General features: G+C 32.2%; 1 protein-coding gene across 7 annotated transcripts in view; it reads left to right on the top strand.

Annotated features, from left to right (window-relative positions):
* LOC143084036 (dihydropyrimidinase-like) overlaps positions 1–13,406 on the top strand; it is a 64,594-nt gene that overhangs the window by 17,860 nt on the left and 33,328 nt on the right. The window contains exon 1 of one of the 7 annotated variants that reach the window (XM_076260456.1): positions 3,200–3,598. The exons of 4 other annotated variants lie outside the window; for them this stretch is intronic. In XM_076260456.1, the coding sequence (XP_076116571.1) occupies positions 3,557–3,598 (42 nt within the window). In that variant the 5' untranslated portion in view covers positions 3,200–3,556. Of the gene's footprint in view, positions 1–3,199; positions 3,599–8,535; positions 8,607–13,043; positions 13,247–13,406 lie in introns of those variants that run through there. 2 more of the 7 variants (XM_076260457.1, XM_076260458.1) reach the window with 2 other exon arrangements.

The following is a 13,406-nucleotide window of genomic DNA, read 5'->3' as shown; positions in this document are numbered from 1 at the left end:
AATTGGAAACAAATTTGGCTGCATAGGTTCCATTAGAATCGAGACAGTCGATTGAATAATTTCGGGACCTTTTACATATGACTATGCGGTATTGGCTTTGCTCATTGTTGAAGGCCGTACGGTGACATATAGTTTTTAATTTCTGTATCATTTGGTCTCCTGTGAAGAGTTGTTTCATCGGCCGTCATACCACATCTTCTTTTAAAAAAAAGCTATGCTTTTTTACAAATGTACCGTGATTGATTTTGAATACAAACCATTTGCATTTGCTAAACTTATATTTCAGTGACGGTTGTTTTTAACTAGTGTAGCAGGAATATTGAATTGTCAAGTTACCCTCCCGGAGCATATGATATCTTTAGGAGCCCGACTCTATTCAGGTTTGTTCAATCATCAGTTGGTCATTGGTTTTGTCCGTCTTTCAGGCTCCGATTTAGCGCGTTTGAAAGTCCGATAGTTCGATTGTCCTTTTTATGTCTTCCTCCTTCAATAAGGAGTATCCAAATTCTTCCATATCTATAGGAATATTTTTTTACTCAGAAAAAATATATTGAATACCGCTAAAAGAACGGAAATAGCATGTGGTAAAATTAGTGACAGAGTCAGAGGGGACGTAGAGGGCGAACGCTCCCATTGCTTGGACTTTTTTATTTGTAAAATTTAATGATTAATCATACTAGACTTCGTGAACTTTGCCATTTCCCGTGTATTTAATTTGTATGCGACAATTCTTTACTTATAAAGATATTTTTCGCTCGTGTTTACTGTAATATATATTATTGATTATGTCAAAGTCTTGTGATTCGCTATTGTGAAGTTGACCAGTGCATTCATTTTAAAATTCAAATTACAGTAACACATTACTTATGCTGAGGATGACAATAATGACACCTTCAGGATGGAGCAAGAACGTATTGACTTCTATTTTACAATTCCACCAACTCTATTACACTCTCATGAACAAAAGTTCCACAGCAATAAGTTTTACACACGAAAACATGTTAAACCCAAAACGCCCCAGCCTATTTTAAAATAATTTAGCTGAATAATGATCGCCATGCAGTCAGTATAAGCTCTAGATAGATTTCAATGCCTCTTTCACACGGACATTTAATTCGAATTGAATTCGAATCGAATGCGACTCGAATTCGCTAATCGCGTTCACACACTCTTCTTTTTTTAAATTTGAATTGATTCGAATTGGCTTATTCGAATTACCGAATTCGAATTAGAAATACGCTTTTGTTAATACGAATTAAAAGTTAACGTCGTTTGGACAGTAGAGCGAATTTGACGCAAATTGTAATTCGAATTAGAATTGACGTTAGGACGTAAAACGTTTCGAATGCGAATTAAACTAGTTCGAATTAGTTAATGCGAATCGAATTTGAATTACGTGTGAACTCAGCAAAAGTCTAAGGTACGAACCATTTGATTCGAGGAGGCAGTCTGAAATATTTGAGAGAAGAACAATCTGACTCTGATTTTTACCTTGAACAAAAATTCTGACCGTAAGGAAAACAATAATCTTGTCCACTTTTTTGCTATTTTAAGAAACGACAATTTCCAACCGAATTATTTAGCATATTAAATAAACATGATGAATATAAAATGGGCGTCATTTTTTTTTGGGGGGGGGGGTTTGCATATCTGACTGGAATGTCTGTTTCGCCGAACTGATATATTGAATACTTTTTTCAAGACCTGTTGTCATTCCAAACTGATTCGTAGCCAACGTTTGATTTGTAACCCCTCACCTCTCTTAATCATGTTGGGTGAAACATTTCAACCAAACATTTGTATAAAAAATGCTTGTTTGTCTTTCTTGACTTGTGTCGGTCGTATTGTTAATTTCATCGAATAGCCCGACTTATATCTTGTTTACAAAGTCTGTGACTATGTGCTAAAAAGTAAAATAACAAAAATACTGAACTCCGAGGAAAATTCAAAACGAAAAGTCCCTATTCAAATGGCAAAACCAAATGATTAAACTCATCAAACTTAACATACAACAGACAAGAATTTTCAATGTCTATTTTTACTGACAAGTCCCACATCAAATATCAGTACATAGCTTTGGATCCATACTATCTTTTAATAATAGACAATTAATAAGGAGAATACAGAATACAAAATGTCCAATCCAGTCCCTACACTTACAGCAACTATAAAATATACATTCCCCAAGTCAGGAACCGATTATGTTTTTAGCCCCCAAAAGGTCCCAATGTTTTTTCGCCTCGCTCCGCTTGGTAAATTCAAAAGCTTCGCCCCCCCTTTCCAAAATCCTAGATCCGCCCCTGAAATGACTCGTAGACTTACTACATGTCCCTCCCCTAAAAAAAATCTTCAATTTTACCCCTTTAACAATTTTACACTGCTATTACCATGAAAGTAAAATGAATACTTCCTTGCTATTACTAATATTACTAAGAGGTTTTTTTTTATTATAATATATTGACATCTGCAGAGTAAGGGCAATCCGTATGCTGGCTTTTCAGTCAACAGATAAGTAAGTATGAAAGAAATAAAAGAAATGGAATTGTAGCAAACAAAACCAAAAAACTTAGATGACTTCTTGTGGTTCCTGAACGGCTTTTTAGTCACCGTATTATAAACATCTGTTTTTCATTGGTGCTATTCAATTACCCGGGTTTCAAATTTGAGTCTACATAATTGAAAAATGTCCGTGTTAAAACCATTAAAACGGTGCGAAAATCCATAAAACCGAGACGCTTACCAGTTTTAAACACCAAAATATTATTTTAAAGTTGTTCAAAATCTTAAATTTAAAATAACCCAATTGAGCCCCAAGCTTCTTCACAAGTTTGACATTATAACAGTCATGTTTTTAATAATTTTAAATGAGGGCTAGTTAAATATAGTGGAAATATTGTAATTTCAGTTTTAGCATTGAGTATAGATTCTAATTTTAATTTGAGAGTTCACCTGATTTTTATTTTTTTTTATTTTGTTAAATGACATACATAATCATTTTCAAATATTAAATTGGAATAATGTGAGTCTTTTAAAAAATTGTTTTATAAAAAACATCGTGTCTAAATAGAGAAAAGTCATTGTCCAAATCAATTCAATTATCCCGTTAAGTTAACAGGTGCGTGTCTTCTTGGACGTCCGCGTTTATAATTTCCGTAAAACCATTCACCGAGACATTCCTGATTTTATACACTTTCTCTATGCTAGTCGCCGGGCCGAAACTGTTGCATGAGTAATTCCCATCGACTGATGCTTTCACGTTTGAGATAAACTGCCAACAAACCGGCGATTGGAATTCTGTAGTTCTAATCTTTAGGATACATTATTATTTAATGAGATCGTTTGACAAAAGTGTGTGTTTATGTTAATTTTATGAAAGGGAAGTTTCATTTGTACAACACATGTACATAGACATAGTGGCGGAAAATTGTGAATGTTTAATTTATTGATGGAATTGATTTTGTGAAATTTACATCTTCTCACACGTGTTACAAAGCATCTTAGCTTGTTTATTGATCAGAAATAGTTGACCTAAAATTTACATCATTCCATCAGAAAAATGAACCGGACGCCAGTAAAGAAAGTTCCCATTCATTTGCAGGTAGGTTGCTGTTTCGAGCTCAAATAAATTTGAATTAATAAGATTATTTACCAATGCAAGACCATGAGCGAATCTCGGAGTGAATCATTGTTTTAATTTTAGATGCTGCCAGTTTTTCATGCCAATCAAAATGCTAATTGTTTAGTACAGAAATGTACATTGGATTTGATTAGTAAATTTGCAGTGTATGACTGTACTGTACTTACACAGTGGTTTTTTGGCTGATAAGCATATAATTTATCAGAAATTAATGTCATTTCATATTTCAGTGATAGAGGTTTTATGCTAATAAATGTACAATTATTTATGTTGACTGCTCTTTTAGTCTGAATAATTTACAGTTCCAAAGAATATGTAATTCTATGCCTGGTCATAAGGCTAAACTAAACAAGTTTGTGTGTGTTTATATTAAGGTTTCCACCTTCAGAATAATAGGTTGTATATTGTAGTTGCATAATGCACATGCTTGAAGAAAAAATCAAGAAATCATATTTATTTGGCTGATTTTTTTTACTTTGGTGTATTTTCTTTAATAAAAACATGCAAATATATATATGTACAGGAGTTTCAGCATAATCATGTACATATTCCTTCAACACTACGAGATAAGCATATATAAACAGGAATCAGAAGTTCTATCAATAAAAATCTGTAAATAATAAAGTCAACTATCAATAGAGCTTCTAGTTTCCTTTTATCAATGCACATTCGTTTGTTCTACATGTATTTGTAATGTGAATATTCAAAATTAAAATACATATATTTACAATGTCAGATGCATATATGTTATTACGAATGATGGATGTATATGTATAATATTATTCATCAAAGTTATCAATTAATTTATATACATGTACATTTGTATATGTGATACCTTGATTCCAAGATGTACAGTGCACATTGCAAGCATGTCATTTTGGTAGTTATCCTGCATGCTTAATTATGACGTGCGCTATTTCTACTTTCAAGTTGGAAAAAGGGGGAGAAAATATTATGATGGCAAACAAAAATAGCAAGTTTATTTTGAGGAATCAAAGCAATAATAATAATCAAATCAAATCAAATAATTTTATTGCCATATAAACCAAAAACATGATCTGTGACAAACATAACATATATACAAAAATACATAATACAATATTAAAATACAAAATGTATCAGTTCAAATTATTGTTTTGGGTCTCCCGAATAATCAGGGATATATTGAGAAGTAACTTTTGAATGGAACTCAGGAGTATTATTCAAGACAAGAGCTTAGTAAAGGGCTACCCAAATCAAAAAGTAGTTGCTGTACGTAGATTCTCAAACTTTCACTAAAAATGAAAATGTAGGCAATAATAATATGTCTATGATATTAAAACCCACTGTGGGAACTCAGCCTAGTGTACAATTAAATTAAGAATTTAAAAATAGGCATATATTGTATATGATTAAAGACCAAAACGATTAAATTACAATTAGTTGTAATTTCAGCTTAACTTCTGTATGATAATCCAATAATCATTAAGCCTTTCCTTTGCGATCAAACACTTCATTATTTCGGTATTATCTATTTAATCTTTCACAAAAATGTCAACACAGCCATACCTATTCTAAATAAACTGTAGTTTTTTGTTAAGTTAAAAATCAGGTATTAGTTTATGAAGATAAACTTTTGAGTAAATAAATCCCTTAATATTTTGATAAAAATTTACATGTTAGATTATTAGAGAAGAAATTCATTGTTATACATGTATATTTTTCAGTACATGTATACATGTACATTTACATGTAAGATTTTAAAAGAAGAAAGTCATTGTTATATATATAGGTATACATTTACATGTAATGAATACAAAATAAAGTACCAGTACTATATTCTACAGTAACATGAACAAATGATGGAGTAGTTGTTAAATGTGGCGGCAGGTCACTCTATATGCATAATATGCAAGACTTTCAAATTCACAAACTATATAGATTGCACATTGCAGAAATGCTGACTTTTATTTTTTTATTATATTGAAACAGAAATCACTGTCCAAATTCTATATTTTTGCCAAGAACTAAAACATGACTGTACACTTTAATCCTCTTATATACAAAATGTATATAATTAGCTTTGGCTCTCTAAGTACATACAGATTTTTACAAAACCAGAAACAAAAATTTGTTCTATTTTATTTATACACAGGATATATGAAATTGCATAGATAATCATCCAATTTAGCTCTGTATATCTCTGTTATCTAAACCCCTGTGTAACTTTTATGACTTCATTCTGTATATCTCTGTTATCTAAACCCCTGTGTAACTTTATGACTTCAATCAATAGTCTCCATGTTGGTTTTATACCAGTCAGTGAATAGCCCCATGAGGGGAAGGTTTTATACCAGTCAGTGAATAGCCCCATGAGGGGAAGGATATATGATACATGTAAATATACAAAATAATTTAAATATTGTAATGGGGTAATCAATTTCTCTGTAGGATCATCTGGGAAACTGTTCAAGGTTCAATTATAAATTTATGAATATGACCTGGCAATTTTTTAAAGAGGCAAATTTGCATGGTTCTATTACTCATGTAACTAAATGTGAAAAATGGCATTTCAAACTTTTTATGTTTCAATTATTGAATTTGGTTAAATTTTTTTTCAAGGTATTATGAAATACAACCCTTTAACAAGTTATGAATTATAAAGTTTATTTATATTTTGAAGTAGGATTCATTTCCTGTTTTCAAATAATTTCACATCAATGGAAACTTGATCTAGTGTCAATTTGCTCCTGTGAATTCAGGAAGAAACGTTTACATCTTTAACAAGTTTAAATGTTAATGTCTGTACACACATGACAAAAGTCAGCCTCAAACTAACAAAATAGAAAATAAAAATAAAGTGAAATTGGATACATGTCTGGGGGTGTATTAATATCATTGGTTCATACTATTATATACATGTATACTCATAAAACTGTAATATTAGTTTACACTTTCTATATATTGCAAAACATGAAACATGTAATATTAGTAATTATGCTCATTATTCTGAATTCATTCATTTAAAAAATAATACAAGATGTGAATTTTGAGTCAAGGTGCAAACAGCTGGTGCGTAGAATATGATTAAAGTCATTACACTAAATAACACCTCAGTAACATGTAGAATTTTTTTATGATAAACTGATAAAGTGCAAATAATCAGGAAATATTCTATATTGAAATACAGCACGGTTTGATCCCCCCCTTACCCAATGAATTTGACAGAAGCCTGTTTCGATTGTGTTTATAATCTAGTATAATTCTCTGTGTAGACTCTGTTGTTGACACCTGTTTATATTTGTACTTTCCAAGGACTTATTTATATGAGTAGTACCTGTTGCTATATTGTAACTGGATTATCTAGACAATAAGTAGAATTCTGCCATATTCACCATTGTTACTGTCAGAACTAATACTGTCAGATTACATCTGGTATACACCACGTGATGGGTGTCCCTGGAGTGTGGAGTACTGTAGGTTATAAACAGATGTGCTGCATTCTTTCTTCATAAGAAATATATTCAGATGATTTGTTTATGCAGAAGATAATTGGTTTACATAATCTGCTGGATATTTCACATTTTGTTTTTGTATGTAACAGCATGTACATTTTACATTACATGTATGTACAAATGGATAAAAGGTGGATGTAATACATTCGAACAAGTACATCAATAAGAAAGTAACCCCAAAAACACAAATAAACAAAAATTATCAGTAAGTGTTAATGCTCTTCATTTTAATCACCGCAAAATCTTGGCATGTCAACATATATTTGTTCCGCTAACTGAAGTTCCTTTGGAAACTTTTTTATAAACAATTTAAGGCCAATGTCTGTAACAGTCCCAGTGATATTGTTTGCCTTAAATTACTGGAGTATAAAGACTTTTTCCCCTGGAGAAGAATCCCAATTTGAAAAAAAAAATGGCTTAAAATTATTCCCAAAAGACAACTTTTTTCCAAACAGTGCAGTCTCAGTAGTAATCTTGCATGAATACAAAATCAAAAACACTCATTTTAACATTTTTCATGTCTAAAATGACTATATGTGCAGTTTTGAGGGTCTATTTATGTATCATCACTGACAATAAGAGGTCTTATTTCAAATGAGGGTTTACCTCCTAAAAGGGGGTCTGCAACTTGAAGTTCCAAACAGATTCATGGTTTATTATAAATTTCCCACTTTGATGAAAATGACGCATATTTTCCCAATAAAAAAGGGTAGAGGTAGTTTTGAAAAAAGCCAACAATATCACTGAGTTCCTGTTATATAGGCAGTGTTGTCGTAGAAGTTAGAAACAAAAATTAGTCAGGTTCCAGCCCTGGCGCCAGGGAGGAAGTTACGAATCAAAACATCGTTAGGTTGATTTTCTAGGCACTTTATATATAAATATATTAAACTCTGAACAAATGATCTATACCCTTTATTCCAATAGGATACTGCATTCAGTGGTTGTTGTTTGTTGCTGTGTTACATATTTGTTTTTCTTTGATTATTTCATTATTTTGTACATTAATTATGTCATTGTTTTTATTGTTTGAATTGTTTTTTCAAGTCCTTTTTTGGCTGGGTATGCAGTATAGGCTTTGTGCATTGTAAGAAGTTATACAGAACAGTCAGGCCTTTGGAAATCTAGATCACCACAGCCACATATGTACAAAATATGCATGTGTCTGTTTGAGGATCTAGAAATGTTCATAAAGGGCCCACTGACTGTCTAAGAAAGGGCCTGCTCCAGTTATAATGCTTCAGAGATTCCCTAAAAATAATCATCAAGTTTTTACCACAAAAGGGAGGGAGGCACATAATCAAGATCTTTATAAAACACTTGCTAGGAAAAGACCATGACATTGACCTTGTTTTCTGACAAGACTTTTAAGCAGTAGCTACATTTGACTAGTCTACTTCCTGATAATGTACATGTAAGGCCACATATACATCAATATGTCAGTACACAGTAATCATACTGATCAGACAGGAACAATGGTGAGTTAATTATATGAACCCTCCTTTTTACTCGAGAAAAAATTGGGTAATGGGATGACTCTGTGTCGAAATAAGATGTAAATTACTTTATATTGGGGAAAATACCTCTAAGTTTGTACTATTTGTACCTTTGAATATTAAAAATAAGATGTGGTATTATTACCAATGAGACCACTGTTCACAAGAGACCAAATGACATAGAAATTAAATTATAGGTCACCATATGACCTTCAACACCAAGCAAAGCCTATACCACATTTTCAGCTAGAAAAGGCCATGAAATGACAACTATAAAACAATTCAAAAGCTCAATTTAAATACAAAATAATGATGCAAATCAAATATGCAACACAGTAACACACAATTTTTGTTCATTTTTTTTTTACATAAATAAGGCCGTTAGTTTTCTCGTTTGAATTGTTTTACATTGTCTTATCGGGGCCTTTTATAGCTGACTATGCAGCATGGGCTTTGCTCATTGTTGAAGGCCGTACAGTGACCTATAGTTGTTAATGTCTGTGTCATTTTGGTCTTTTGTGGATAGTTGTCTCATTGGCAATCATACCACATCTTCTTTTTTATAACATCAACTGAATTGCAGGCTCCTGACTTGGGACAGGCATAAATACATTCAGAATGTCACTCTAGTTAAGCATGAATACCATGTACATGGACAGAAAAAGGGAAGTAAATACATGTACATGTAGGTGTAAACTATGTAGTCTGCCAAATTATGATAGTAGAGGGGCATTATGTTTTCTGGTCTGTGTGTCCGTTCGTCCGTCCGTCCGTCTGTCCCGCTTCAGGTTAAAGTTTTTGGTCAAGGTAGTTTTTCATGAAGTTGAAGTCCAATCAACTTGAAACTTAGTACACATGTTCCTTATGATATGATCTTTCTAATTTTAAAGCCAAATTAAACTTTTGACCCCAATTTCACGGTCCACCGAACATAGATAGTGAAAGTGCATGTTTCAGGTTAAAGTTTTTGGTCAAGGTAGTTTTTGATGAAGTTGAAGTCCAATGTTGAAACTTAGTACACATGTTCCCTATGATATTATCTTTCTAATTTAATGCTTATTATATTTTTTTATCCAATTTCACGGTCCATTGAACATGGAAAATGATAGTGCAAGTTGGGCATCCGTGTACTTTGGACACATTCTTGTTATTAAAGTCTCAAAGTAAATACTTTGACAAAATTTTATGAAAAGTAAACAAGCCAAATTAATTTTAGTGAAAGTGTTTGGTACCACCTTAAGCTCTGGATATATTTTTATGCCCACCTACGATAGTAGAGGGGCATTATGTTTTCTGGTCTGTGCCTCTGTTCATTTGTCTGTGCGTCCGTTCATCCCACTTCAGGTTAAAGTTTTTGGTCAAGTTAGTTTTTGATGAAGTTGAAGTCCAATCCACTTGAAACTTAGTACACATGTTCCCCATGATATGATCTTCGTAATTTTAATGCCAAATTATAGTTTTTACTCCAATTTCATGGTCCACTGATCATAGAAAATGAAAGTGAGAAGTTCAGGTTAAAGTTTTTGGTCAAGGCCGTTTTTGATGAAGTTAAAGTCACATAAACTTGAAACTTAGTACACATGTTCCCTATGATATTATCTTTCTAATTTTAATTCCAAATTAAAGTTTTGACCCCAATTTCATGGTCCACTGAACATGGAAAATTATAGTGTGAGTGGGGCATCCGTGTACTATGGACACATTCTTGTTCTTAATGTGTTACAGCTTTGTATGGCTAATTTTTAATTTCAAATTGATTTGGATTCTTCTTCTTAGTATATGAACCTCCTTTAATTAGGAGCACCTCCATTTAATTTGGCTACACAATTTGTATTACTAAAATGCATCTGGTAAAATGATTTTCTGTTTTAATTATCTCCCTTTGAGACCATAATTTACACCTTCAGTATGTAAGAACTGATAGCCTGATATACAAATGCTTTTAATTACAATATAGTTTAACTTTTGTAGATTATATTAGTGTGATTAAAACTCAATTGTTTATAATTTATTAAAGTTTTCAAAAACTTGGAAATAATGTCAAATTACTAAACAGCTGTATGACATCAGATATTAATCTTACACAATATTTAAAAAGTGAAATTTGACTCTTATAAGAATAGGCTCAAAAAGTCAATTAAAATTGGTTATAGAAAGGTTTTAATCTATCCACATTTAAAATGTTTACAAAAGACATGCCTTTATTTACATAAGGTGTTTATTTCTTTATCTAAAGTGCACTGTTGTTATCTATATCTCAGTTATTTGGAAGTACTTCACGGCAGGACTTTTATGATTCTTGTAGTTCTGATATATAGGAATAGATAGGGTTTCTTGTTTCTATGGAGCCTAACTTTAGATATATGGGAATAGATAGGGTTTCTTCTTTCTATGGAGCCTAACTTTAGATATATGGGAATAGATAGGGTTTCTTGTTTCTATGGAGCCTTAATGACAGAGTTGTCTTAGAAATTTAACATTTATTATCCTAGTGAGTGTACACATATGATGTCTTTACATGCAGTAAAATACATTGTAGCCTGCAATATGACCAAGCTATAATAACTTGAATTAGGAGTCGGGGGTACATGTATAATCATTGAATATATTCTTATCAGGACAATTTGTGTATTCTTGTTGTCCCAAAGCTGCATCTTTACAAGGTATTTGTTCCTCTGAATTTAGCAATAATGTTTTCTCATCACAAAGATGACTGGTGTAATAAATGCATGGTCATGCCCTCTGTTTGTCAGATATATATATATGCATGTATAATTTCAAATTAATTTAAACAATCACGTTAAGATTATATTTATATAGTATTATAAAACCCTAATATTTTTCCTGCATTGAGTGGCAAGTGATCTCTAATAAGTAGTTTATCTACAGTGTTAACTATAACTAAGCTTTTCAATACAAATGATCTTAGAGCCATGGTTTTCAAGCTTCCTCCATTAACAAAACATGGCTGTATTGATATGGCCTATTGGTACCATTCTTGTACAAAAAATGTATTACAATTCCATGTCAAAACATGTAGTGAAATTAAAAGGTCAATTTTTTGCTGGACTCAAATTAATCTGTTATTAAATGCTGAATTAAAAATATATATTTATATTTAAAAAAAAGTTCAGAAACCCTGATGTTAAAATGTTTTTTTCTACTTTCTGTTTGCTGTTTTGCATATAAGCCAATGAAGCAGTCAATAACAAGACTGCAACCTAGTGTGCTGGAGGTTAGCATTAAATACCTACAATTAATCATTGATCACAGGTGTAAGATATATATAAATGTCTACCTATAACCACCTCATTACGACCTCATTACGACCTCATTAACCCCATGTCATGACAAATCATCTGCATTAAATTACCTGTAATAAATTAAGGCGAATAAAGAATAAATCGGGGTAGTGTAGGGGTAATAGTTTTCACCTTTAAATTGTTTTATATTTGTCATTTCTTGGCCTATTATAGCTATATTTGCTGTATAGGCTTTATCCATTGTTGAAGGTTGTAAACTTCTATGTCATAAATGGTCTCATGTGCAGAGTTGTCTCTTAAATGGTAATAATACCACATCTTCTTTTTATTATAATTGAAAAGCTAGTTTTCAATAAACTTTATAAATATGAACTTAAATATTATAAATCTAATTTCAAACTCATTATAACCAACGCAAACTAATTGATAAACAACTATTCTGTTGAAATTTGAAAAAAAGTAACTATACAATTGTTGCTTTTTATTATATTTAGTTATTTATGCTAATATTGCCAATATGGATGTAGGCCCTGAAAATCCTCTGGATGTAGGCCCTGAAAATGTATATTATGTACCAAGTAGGTTGCAAACATAGAAAATCCAGTGTGAAGGCTAAATCTGCATCTGGCATCCCTCAAAAAGTATGTGAACAGTTACTGAAATATTTTTAATATAATGAATCAACACTACAACAATTTTTTAATTTGATTTCCTGACATACTGAAGGGGCCCCCTTCCCCGTAGCCAGGGGGGTTCGGACGCCCCCCCCCCCCCCCTTTTGAAAACAAATAAGCACTGTTAAAGTCAACGTTTTGTTTGAATTGTGACTGCTAAAGTCGAGTTTGTGAGTCCAAATACCCCCCCCCCCCCCCCCCCTTGGAAAATTCCTGGCTATGGGCCTGGGTCACCTAGCTTACAAGTAATGGTTAATGAATATCTAGAAAAATTTACAGTGGTCCCAACCAGTTATTCAGTACAAGTGGATGTTGTCCTCTTTGGTCCTCTGAGGTGAACAGTTATAATCCTGTCAAGTTTTGGATTACACATAAGATATCAGTTATACATCTCCTTCATTAAGCTATGTTTAGCCTTTGGCATGTTGTCACACATTGGTGACTTCTACTCTACCATACTTTTAACTGAATGAATATATGGTACACCCAAGGTCGTACCCTATAACAGGTAGACATTTAACAAGTTTCCAGATAGTTTTGTTGTTTAGAAAGTTTGCTGAAGTGTGGAATATATAAAAAGCGGGAAATTATTTTATCTACCTGTACATTGATTAAGTGGCTTCGATTTTCCACCAAATATTTTTTACTATCGAAAATGGAGGAAGAGACGGTTACAAACGAACAGGTAAGGGGGCCTTTAAAAATCTACTTGTTAAGATAACATTTTACACCTGTCGGGTAGCTGTTTTTTCAATTCAAATATTTTAAAAAGTTAAATGGTCATTTAATATAATTGTTTGTTTTAAATTACATAAATTGCATGCAAGTGGAATAAACTAGGCGGG

Source organism: Mytilus galloprovincialis, chromosome 7, assembly GCF_965363235.1.
Source record: "Mytilus galloprovincialis chromosome 7, xbMytGall1.hap1.1, whole genome shotgun sequence".
NCBI classification, from domain to species: domain Eukaryota; kingdom Metazoa; phylum Mollusca; class Bivalvia; order Mytilida; family Mytilidae; genus Mytilus; species Mytilus galloprovincialis.
Note: the sequence above shows the minus strand (reverse complement) of the source record. Positions and strands in the feature narration are given on the sequence as shown.